The sequence below is a fragment of the Oryzias melastigma genome, linkage group LG6, assembly GCF_002922805.2.
Source record: "Oryzias melastigma strain HK-1 linkage group LG6, ASM292280v2, whole genome shotgun sequence".
In the NCBI taxonomy this organism is placed as follows: Eukaryota; Metazoa; Chordata; class Actinopteri; order Beloniformes; family Adrianichthyidae; genus Oryzias; species Oryzias melastigma.
This window is the reverse complement of record NC_050517.1, coordinates 14,644,107-14,655,919: the sequence shown is the minus strand read 5'-3', so window position 1 is coordinate 14,655,919 and position 11,813 is coordinate 14,644,107. Positions and strand designations below refer to the sequence as shown.

Below are 11,813 nucleotides of genomic sequence, written 5' to 3'. Positions count from 1 at the left end.
AACATTTACTAGGACATAAGCTAAAACGGGGCCTGATTTGAGTAGTTGGAATATATAAAATCATAAGACTTTTTTGTGTGTTTATTTGATTATATGTATCAAAGACTATTTGATAAGAATAACAGTACCGCGATCCTAAAATAACCGCTTGCTTTGTTTTAGGTTAAGTCCCGTCCCTTCAACAGTCTCCACCCATCAACCTTGGGGACTTAAACACATGCCATCATTCTGACCAATCAGAAGTGGTTGACACCCTTACTTCTTTGTTCTGATTAAGCTCATAAAGTCTATCAGTTCTAGCAAAAATAACAGCTAAACCACGCAATTAGCGTTGTAGCTTCCCGCAGGATCATTTAAAAAGTTAACAAAATAATGCCGCTCAGAAACACGAGTCCGTATCTGTGTTGGTTTTGTACTACATCACCCATGATGCATTGGGTTAAAGTGACAGCGTCTCTGCAATGACGCGTAATGAAGCACAAAGAATGCACACAACAGACAGTCTGTTTTAACACAGTTTTCAAATCTGATTTATCCTTTTTCACATTTTTGGGTGCTGGTGTGCCACAGGATGTTTTTCAAGGAAAAAGTGTACCTTGGCCCAAAAAAGGTTGAAAACCACTGGTCAATGAACCCTTTTCACATGACGTCAGACAAAATGGCGACATCACTGCCAGTGTGTACAGTTAATAGATCAGCAAAGCAGAGAACTGAACGTTGTGTAACACAATTTTACGTAAATATTAAAAGGTCACCTTAATTGTAACAGACAATTGTACAATATTAATTTTACAAATGTCCTACATAACTGTATTTCTTTTCCTCTCTTAGATCGTTCACAAATCAAAATACAAAAATTTCCGTCACAATTGGTAAGGTCACCTTTTATAATTTATGAAAAATTGTGTAAAAAAGTGGTCAGTTGTCAGTTATGCTTCTAGACCCATAAATCAGAAGTCACTTTACACATTAGAGGCGATGTTGCTTTTGTGTCTGATGTCACAGCAAAAAGGGCCTATTGTCTGTATCATACAAAGTGACCCTCCCCCCGCATTCCAAATAAGAAGTACCTGTTAGCTTCAAGAAGCCAAAATCCCCAAAGAGGCACTTACACTGGCTGCGTGTGGCATGTTCAAGAATGCGCTATTTCAAGGAGCGGCAGGGAGAGGATTCTTATTCTTTTTTTTTTTTTTTTTACTGTTTACAGGTGTCTGCCACAATTGCTAGAGGCTTGGTGCAAAAAGTCAAAAAACAAATCCCACAAATTTTGTTCCAGTCTTCTTCCTTCACAGATCTGTTCGGATATATGAAAGGCTTGGTGTCATATCATTCCAACTAGGCAGAAAAAGGCAAATATTAATGTCTCCTTCGTGACTATGTATACAACAGTTGGTACTTCTTTGTATGCTCCCTGTCGCCTGTATTGCGGAAAAATGACAACTGAATTGGCTTAATTTTGTTGAAATTTTGAGGTCAATGGTCTAGTCTAGTCTATTTCACCTAGCCTTCCAGAATATACGGAAATATGAAATCATCAAAACAAACTGTCAATATTTTCCAAGGCTATAAACAAATTTCCTTCATTCTACTTACTATTAAAGCATTATATAATGAGGGGCTATTCACTTCCCTGGATTTTGCTCACAACTTTTTTTTTAACTACAAATTTGTCATTTCCACTTTCCAGAAGTTAAAACCAAATAAATATGAAGATTTATGAAAACTATTTCTGAATGCACTGTATTCCAATGATTCAAACTTGGATAGTTTAATAAAATCAATTAAAATACTTATTTTTCCCGACATGAAAAATCATTTACACACATTGAATTGTGGTCCTTATTTGCCAATCTAGAGACCATCGATGCTCACTGTTTTTTAACAGAGAGTTTTCAGGGTATTTGGTTTTGGAATTGTATGCTATGTTCAAATTTCCCTTCTTATTCCATAACAACTACCAAACTACATAATTCTGAACTATCTTGTGCCCTGGATTTTAAAAATAATTTAGAAACCCTGCACACTACTTTTTTGTGTGTCTGCGAATGGCAAATTTAACATCTCCACCATTTCCCAAAGTATTTACCCAATAAATATACATTTTTACAAAGTGCATTTATGATTCCACCATGTTCTGAAAATGAAAACTTGGAAGTTTCATAAAATATAAATTAAAATACATTTTTAAATACACTTTTACATCGCTGTTAAAGGGGCATTTGCCTACATATCCCAGAATCCCTTGCCATTGTTTATCCTACCTGGAGCTCCGCTGCTGCTTTAGCTCAGCTCTCTGTGCCGGTTGTCTGCGTTGATTGCTCGTAATGGATCCCACACTATTTTTATTCTTTTATTTTAAGATAAATTTCACGTTTGGTTGAATCTACGTGGCCAGCAGAGAGAAAAAACGAGAACATGTAATGGAGATCACTCGGACCAGACCGTCATTGTATGGAGAAATAGGTAAGAAGCTTAGAGTTGGTGACTAACACAGCAACCCAAGACAAGTTTCTTTAAAAAGAGCTTGCTATTAATGGGTCTGAGCTGGTAGATGCGGTTTAGTTTCACTTAGAGTTTATCCGGACTGCATGCAGCGATCCGTTCTAGCATTTTTTATTTAGAGAAAATGCTCATTTCAGAGCGGAGGAGAAAGCTTTAAGCTTGTTAGTAAGGTGAACAGGGTCTCATTCATGTTACAAAACATTAGCCGTGCTGTTATTATGCTTATTTGACCTTACAACAATGACCTTGGTGTGTAGTTTCATCATTGTGTAAGGTTGTGCATCATTCTGTCAATATTATTGTAATATCATCACCCTCTGCACATGACAGTCCCACATTTTTGGGTGAGGGGATAGTAAAATAGGTCCAAATTCATGCTTTTAATAACTCCTGTTGAAATCAACTGCCTTACAACAAAAAAGTCTTTATTTTTTTTACCCCTTTTTCTGCTTCGTTTACCGCCTGGCATTGCAGCCCATGGCCTTGGATTCTGGACTGACCGCTCAGCAGTGCATGAGGCTGCCGCGCAGGGTAGAGTCCTTCAGCTCCAGCAGCTGATTGAGGGAGGTGCTGCTGTCAACATCGTGTCCGTGGACTCCATCACCCCCCTGCATGAGGCGTGCATACAGGGCCAGACGCAGTGTGTCAGGCTGCTGCTGGATGCTGGAGCTCAGGTCAGGTGGCTTCATGGTTTCCATGGGCTAGAGGTACTTGGTTTTCTGCGATGAACCTGGTTACCAGAGAAATAGGCTTATAGATTTACGCACACAGAATGTAAACTATCCGTCAGAATCCTGCGTGTATGGACAAACTTTAGCATCGGTCATTGGTCATCAAAAAAATTTCTGTCTTCAATCTTCTTTAGGAAACCAAGTTTCCTTAAAGACTCACTTCGATGAAAATGGTATTCTTGACATGTTCTTGTGGCACAAATATAGAAGTTAAGGTTAAAATAGCATTTCTGAATATTTTCCTATTCAAATCATTGTGGCATAAATGCCACTGGAAAAAGCTTGTAGCTGTGAGATAGAAGCTACGGAAGACCACAATCATCATGCTCTGCTCCTTTTTGGTTTATTCACTTGTAGTGGAATAGATCCATGTACAGCTTCGTTTTCCTCATCCTAACTGACATCTTGCTCAAAACCGTATGGCTGGATAGCTCTGATATTGGTTGCCATTTTAGCTTGGTGTTGTGAGACGCTGTAAGCTAGTGGGAGAGTGTGTAAACAGATAGATGTCGGGAAGTAGGGGCAGGCTTACTCCGCACCAATGGTCCCCCCTACAACTCAGAGGTGAATTTCTGATGAACTCCTGCCACTCTGGAGAAACTTTGTCCCAGGGTACGGCACAGGTTTTTGATTTTGGCTAAAAACGGTATAACCATAACCTTCCGCTATCTTTGGGGTCCAGATGACTCCACCCATATATTGATGTTTGATTCGTTCCATGACAAATGTGGACAAAGGTGGACACGATTTTATGTCTGCCATGGACATTAGTGAAACTCAAAAATCAATGATAAAAAAAGTTCTTGTGGAGTCCAGATGACCCCACTTTTAATGCAAACAAGCCAAGGAGAGCGGAAGGGTTACAAGACCACTGGGAATGCTTCTGCAATAGATCATAAGATGATCGGAGTGGGACTTTAACCTCCTACTATGTTTACAAAAACCAAGTTTCCAGATTACATAACATTTGAGTTACTCCATGTTATTGAAGTGCATGAAAAATATTATGTTTGCAGACCTACTGCTTTGCTGTTGTATCATTACTATACTTCACATTATTCGTATATGTGGGAGCTGGTTATAGACAAGATGGCACATGGCACCATCAGCTGGAAGGAGAAATTATGCAACTTACCCAAGCCCATAGCCCTCCAAAAGTGTTCAGAATTGTAGAAAAAAATGTTTATAAATGGTAAAAAAATAACTGATCCATTTTTTCAAGGGACTTCTGGTTCCAGATGTTGATGTCTGCAGCCAGGTCCTCTTGAATAAATGTTGTCTGAACCAACAGGTGGATGCTCGCAACATTGATGGAAGCACTCCGCTTTGTGACGCCTGTGCGGCTGGGAGCCTGGACTGTGTCAAACTGTTGTTGGAGTATGGAGCAACGGTCAACCCTCCACTGTTCACCTTCTCTCCCCTTCACGAGGCATGCATGGGAGGTACGCTGCGATGCATGTAGAAAGGTCTATTACAAGTCTCAATCGTACAATTAGTGGCTGCCTAAATACTTTTTTTACCCCACTGTAGCCCTATCCAATATGGCGTCCAACTTTGCATATGCAACAAGTTAGCGTAGCGACTCTAGCCTCTATAGCTCACAGCTTTTTAACACATCAAAACATGTTTTTGGCTGCACTTTTGGGGATGAGAAGAATTAAATCCTACAAAAACGTAGTAAATTTTCAACAAAACTTTTTGTAAACAGCTTTAAAAAGAAAATGTCTTACTTTCTCTGAAATTGAAAGGTTTCTCTCTGTCTTAGTTACCTATAGTTGTTGTGTGCTGATCTAAACGTGATCATTCTTCTTTTTTTCTTTATTTGACTTAGCTTAGTTAAATTTCTTTTCTTTCAGGATCTAGAGCGGGGGTGTCAAATTCAATCACACAAAGGGCCAAAATCCAAAACATACCTTAGGCTGTGGGACGAACAGGATAAACATTTATTGAACACACCAAAGATACATTTTTAAAACTTCAAAACCATAACTTTTTAATATAATTATGAACTAGATATATAGCATTACCTGCAATAATGCGAGTGTGAATGCTGTAAGCTGAATTTGACAGCTGAAGATACTGAAATTGATAGTTAAAAACTGTGAAAACACTAAAGTTGATAGCTGAAATCACTGAAGCTAATAGCTGACTTTGCTGAAGCTGATAGCCAACGAAAATATTCAAATGCCAAATTAACCTAAAAAAGCAAAATAAATAAATAAAATATTAATTTAAACAAAACAGCTACCATGTAGCTGAAAAAATAGCCTAAGCTTCAGAATAGCCAAAAAAGTTGGGAAAAAAAGCCTAAATTAGCCAAAACAACTAGCATGTAGCTGAAATATTTGCTAAACTCCAAAATAGCCTAAAATAGTCCAAAAGGCTAGCAGAATGCCAACTTATAAAACTTTAAAACAGCAACTTTTTAGCATAATTATGAATAATAAAAAGGCAGGAATATTATTCCAGAATAAATTGACTTGAACCCTCATTAACTTTCTATACTTTACTCTCCAAAAATATGTATTTTTGTCAAATTATACTAGGTAGAAATTATCACAAGGTAAAATCGAGACATTAATAACAATAAAACAAATTCCGGAGGGCCGATATGATTAACCGATGGGCTGGATCTGGCCAAGGGCCTTGACTTTGACACATGTGATCTAGAGTAAAGAGTTTTAAATAAAATGCATTCATCTACTTATCTGTGTTTAGGTCATGGAACATTTACAAAGCACATAGATTAGATAACCTTCAGATATGTTTTCAGTGAACCACAGATAACAAAAGGTTGATGCATACATACACTGCTGTCACTCTTCTCTATAATGTTCATTGCGTTATGTTTACAAAAACTACTTTTTTACTTTATTTGCAGGTAATTCAGCTTGTGTTCAGCTCATGATTGATCGTGGAGCCTTCATGGAGGCACATGACTGCCACTATGGAACACCCCTCCATGTCGCCTGTGCAAGACAACATTACGAATGCGCCAAAGTGCTCCTCATTGCAGGTGATTCCAGAAATGTGCTGTTTGTTGCATGTTTTTGTGTGGATTCGGTTTCTGAATGCAGCATCATTGGATTTTAATTTTTTTATTATTTTTGTTTTATTGTATTAAGATTTAAATTCTCAAATATTTTATGATTTTATTATATTATTAATTATTAGATTTTAATCTTTAAATTGTTTTATTGTTTATTTTATTATTAATATGTTTTCTGGATGTGCAGCTGGCCACTTTTGAATTTCTATTCTATTGTATTGTATTGTATTGTATTGTATTGTATTGTATTGTATTGTATTCTATTCTATTCTGTTGTACTCTATTCTGTTCTATTCTATTCTATTTTATTCTATTCTGTTGTATTCTATTCTTTTTTATTCTATTCTTATTTAATGCTCTTTGGTGGGTAAGAAATTCATAACTGCACTGTTGAAGTACTGCATTATTTAATTATGAAATTATCCTGAACCCTGAGTACCAAAGGATGTATATACTTTCTAATGATTTGTACAAACTTGCTTTTGTCCGCTAAGGAGCAAACGTGAATGCAGCCAAACTCCACGAGACGGCTCTTCATCACGCAGCCAAAGCAAAGAACATAAACCTCATCGAGCTTCTTGTGGAGTTTGGGGGAAATGTGTTTGCCAGAGATAACCTCAACAAAAAACCTATCCACTACACCGGTGTGGGATCCCCTACTTACGCCTGTCTACAGTTCTACGAGAGTAAGTGTGTCGACGCAAAGTGTAGCATCCTGTCACCTTGATGCGATGATAACGTTTATCCCATGGTGACTCTTCTCCCCCAGACAACCCTCTGAGTCTGCAGCAGCTCAGCAGAGTGGCTTTCCGGAGGAGTCTTGGTCCAAAAGCGCAGGACGCTGTACCCGAGCTGGGCTTGCCCAAAAGCATCATAAACTTTCTCTCTTACACGCCACCTATTGTTATTAAACTTTAGCAGATTGAAGTGACATCAGTGTTGTTTAGTACCATTTCCTGCTCTTGGTTTTGTAGTGTTCCATGTGACAAAAATGAAGATTGTCTACTAAAAACAGTTTTCTTAAAGTCCCACTTCGATCATCTTTTGAGCTATTGTTAAAGCGTTCCCAGTGGGTTTTTTTAAATTACGTTTATGACGTTTTTTTACCCAGTAAAAAAAATTCGTCGTTGTCTAGGACATAGTTTCAGCCGTGTGGCAGTTAAAAATTCACCTCTTAGTTGTGGCGCGGTGCAAGCCCGCCCCCACTTCTCATCATCCATCGGTTTACATGCTATCCCACTAGCTTACAGCCCCTCACAACCCCAGTCTGACGTAACTGGTGCAACAGAAAGGATGAGTATTATTGGAGATATGCAGTTGAATAGTTTTGAGACAGATCCCACTTCAGACGAGGAAAACGAAGACATTCATGGATCTGTTTTCCTGCAAGTGGATGCATCAGAATAGAGCAGAGCAGAGGTTGTAGCCTACCGTTTGTAGCTTCTACCTCACAGCTACAAGCTTTTTCCAACTGCAGTTTTTCATCTGCTCTAGATTCACAGTGATTTGAAATACTCAGAAATTCTGTTTTGAGTCAAATTTTCTTCATTTATTCCCTCCGTTATCAGAACAAATTAAAAAGACCATTTTTATCGATGTGAGTCTCTAAGAAAACTTGCATTAGTTTATCTTTAGAGTTCTTCGTCTTTTGCTCTTCACTTTTACGGGTCAGTCTGCTGTAGATTATGTACAGTAAAGTATTTTAATAACTATCTCATAAAGTCAGTAACTGTAATCTCTAATTTCTCATGTCTTTATTTATGCAGACTTATATTTTTATAGATCATGTGTGAACTCTGGCTCTCCTTTGTCTCTAGACCAGAGCAAGTTCCAGAAATGTAATGAGATTTCCATGAATCAATATCATTTCCCATCTGAGTGTGAGGAACATGTTGGTTCATATCACATTCTGAGTCATTGCTGGTAGTTCTGCATTTTTTTAATTGTAAATGAGTTCATAGACACTTGACTTGCAGTTGTTTCTGTTTACTTAAGGCTTAGTTTAACCTAAGCTTGTGTGTGGTTTCACTGTTTCTTTTTTGTACTATTTGTAACAAATTTGCTGTAAATGTGTAAATAATGTAGATGGTTCTACTTCTATAATATATATAAAAAATAACAACAAGGTTAAAAGAACTTCTTTGTCATTTCGTCTTTTGTTATCAAAGAATTTAAATAATCAGATTAGTTGATGTTGATGTGAGAATTTATGTGTTTTGGTTTTTTAATTATATTTCTAGTTCTGATTTTATGTACTGAACTTACATTTCAGTTTATTTTTTAGACAACATTTTTCATTGTTCTCTCCTTAAATAACCCCTTCCCCAAACACACACTACTCAGAAATAAATAAGAAAATAAAAATAAACTATAAATCATTTGTAATAAAAGCTGTGATAGTTTAATTTACACAACAAATAGTAAGAGAATTAGTGTTCACCACTTACTCCCAGAAACCAAATTCTAAACAAACACTTTTTAATAATATTCTCTTTGAATTAATACAAAACAAAAATATTGTGTTTTTTCAATGTGGTGCCGAAACATTTTTCTGAGAAACAAATGGAATCTGAAAAAAAGAACATTAATAAAATTTTTTAAGATTATTTAAGGGATTCCAGTCCCAACTTGAAGATTTTTTTTGCCAACTTTATGAGCTCGAGGCATAATAAACGTGAGATCAATCAAACCTCTGATTTTTAAGAGTGTCATCATAACTTCTCAAAGCATGACTGAACTTGTGAAGTTGTAGTAGAACCTAAAGTGAGCTCAGTAAATCATCTGTGTGAATAATAAGATTAATATTGTATTTATCATCTAAAATCTAGATGCAAGTTTGTTAGGTGTCCCATGATGTTTAGACAAGGTAATTTTTTTTTGTATTTGCAACAAGCGTTTTCAAATGACCTGAACACACATGTATTTTATTGTAAAACATCTTCCGTGTTTTCTTCTTCAATTCAAAATGAAACTTCTCAATCAGATCTCGCGAAACCCGTTTTCTTTTAAGCATGAGCCCAGGTAAGTCAGTGGTGTCCGATCACCAGACTGTGTGATCTGTTGGAGGAGGAGCAAAACATGGCCAATCACATGGAGAGGTATGACTGAGCTGAAGACACGTACAGGAAGGGGAATCAGACACCCGACAACAGTCACTCTGGTTCTTTAAGAGTCTCTTTAGTTTCTTCAACCACAGCTGTTGCTGTAGGGAAGCAGAGTTTCAGGTTATTACCGTTAAGATAGTGGATGCTAATGACTGCAAAGGTCAATTTGTTTTAGATGAACTATTGTAACCCCGACTGCAGCACCTCTAAACTGCTCAAGCAGTTTAGTAAAACTGTAGCAGCTTACAAATGTTGATAGTCCAGAGGCTGACACTGTCCCAGAGGCCATTATGGTTTGCAGTAAAATAATGTTTTGTACTTGTAGATTTATAGTGAAAACACAAAAAAATGCACGCAAAGACCCACTCCAGAGTCATTTTTTTGTGTTTTAGCATGTTTTTGTAGCATTTTCCTGACAATGGAGGACATACATAAAGAAAAATCTAATTAAAATGCCATAACCATGTATTTCTTTATTCAAATTGTGGTGGATAAGTAGCAGACAGAAAATTTTAAAACATTTTATTTGCTATGTAAAAATACACTGAGTGGATCACAAGCTCCCTGGATAGCTCCAACATTGCTTGCCATTTCTGTTGCACCCGTGATATTAAATTGGGGGTGTGTGCTACGGCTGTGGCCATATTTAGATTTGTTTTTTCTAATTGTGTTAGTCTTCAGATGGTTAGTGTTTTTCATTCTTTTCCCTTTTCTTTTGCAGGTAAGATCTCTGATTTCTACGGAAGAGGATTAGGGCCATGGAGAAAAAAAAGGCCATGGAAATTTCTGACTGTAATCTAGGAATTATGATTTTTTTCATCCAAATTCTGACTTTTTTCTCAGAATTCTGAATTTTCTTCACAATTCTGATTTTGAATTCTGACTTTTCTTCCGAATTCTGACTTTTTTTTTCTCAGAATTCTGACTTTTTTTCAGAATTCTGACTTTAATCTCAGAATTCTAATTTTTTTCTCAGCATTCTGTGATTAAAGTCAGAATTCTGAGAAAAAAGTCAGAATTTTCCATGGCCTTTTTTTTTTCTCCGTGGCCCTAATCATCTTCCATAGATGTTTTATTCTACGTGGCCCTAATCATCTTCCGTAGAATTTTCTCCGTGGCCCTAATCATCTTCCGTAGATGTTTTTTTTTTCTACGAGGCCCTAAACATCTTCAGTGGATTTTTTTCTCCGTGGCCCTAATCATCTTCCGTAGATTTCAGTTAGGTGAGGTTTGGTTTGTCATTTTGACCTTTGTTCACCCTGAAGCCTTTTGCTTCACTTTTAAGTGATTGCTGTTCATTATCTATAGTTTTCTTGTAAATAAAGTTGATATCTTTTTTTATGAAAACAATCTTTTGGTGTTTTTGACATTCATTTAAAGTTGGGGTAAAGATTACTTTTGTGTTATGCTTCTCTAAAGTCCCTAGAGATAAAAAGAGGTAAAACAGGGTGTGAGGGACTGTAAGCTAGCGGGAGGAAAAGGGGCGGGGTTACTCTGTGCCACCGGTCCCACCCACAACTGAGAGGTGAATTTTTAATGAACTCCTGCCGCTCTGCAGAAAATATATCTTATAAAACAAAGCAGTTTTTTTTTTTTTTGGCTGAAAATGGCACAATAGTAATTAAAAGACAACTGGGAACGCTTTGAAAATAGATCAAAAGGTGATCAGGGTGAGACTTTTTTGTCTTTAATTAACAAAGTGTTCTTTTCTCTCAAATGTTGTTCACATATTGACATGAATCTGCTAGAGAACACATCTCATTGGTTGATATTCTATCCATCACAGGTGTAGCATATCAAGATAACGAGATAACGAGTATTGTTGTTGCACAGGTGTGTCACAGGCTGGTCACAATGAGCTTTTCTAAGAACAGTTACCTAGTAAATTATATGAGTTTATCAGACTTTAAAGGGCATTTAAAATGACACTGACTTCCTCTGACTAAATTATGTTACAGCTTACATAGAATTTATGTGACACACACTGGCATATAATGATTTTCCATTTTAAAAAAAAATCTAAAACAAAATGTCTGCTTAAGAATTAAAAAAAATACCGCCAGAATGGCTAAAATAAAACAGATTTTTTGACTCAGTTTTCTTATATTCATATGTACCCATATTAGTATGTAAAGTTGAACTTGTTGGTCTTCACACCCTCCTCCCATAGCCCCCCGGCTTTTATGTACCTGACAGACTTCACTGGAAGAAATATATGGCCTGGCTGTTGTTCAAAGGCCATAAAAGAAGGCACAGCTCAGAGTACAAGAGAACATATACATTTTATTTCACGAGTTTTAACTTTTTCACACATAAAACAGAAAGTGGGCTCCATATTTTTCTTCAAATTAACATAAATTTTTCATTCTGAGCTAAAAAAGAAGTGTCAGTTGGATTGAAAGACATGCTGTTTGTTTTAAAAGTGTT

The 11,813-nt window shown here is 36.7% G+C and overlaps 1 protein-coding gene across 2 annotated transcripts; it reads left to right on the top strand.

Annotated features, from left to right (window-relative positions):
* Positions 1 to 2,238: 2,238 nt before the first annotated feature.
* asb13b (ankyrin repeat and SOCS box containing 13b) lies at positions 2,239 to 8,418 on the top strand. Of its 2 annotated transcripts, XM_024281435.2 has the most exons (6): positions 2,239 to 2,463; positions 2,977 to 3,176; positions 4,525 to 4,675; positions 6,115 to 6,249; positions 6,777 to 6,968; positions 7,052 to 8,418. In XM_024281435.2, the coding sequence occupies exons 1-6, from the start codon at positions 2,421 to 2,423 to the stop codon at positions 7,198 to 7,200; spliced, it is 870 nt and encodes a 289-aa protein (XP_024137203.1). In that variant the 5' UTR covers positions 2,239 to 2,420; the 3' UTR covers positions 7,201 to 8,418. The 2 variants fall into 2 exon arrangements, with proteins under 2 accessions (XP_024137203.1, XP_036068194.1); XM_036212301.1 differs by lacking the exon at positions 2,239 to 2,463 and having other exon boundaries at positions 2,529 to 3,176.
* Positions 8,419 to 11,813: the final 3,395 nt, after the last annotated feature.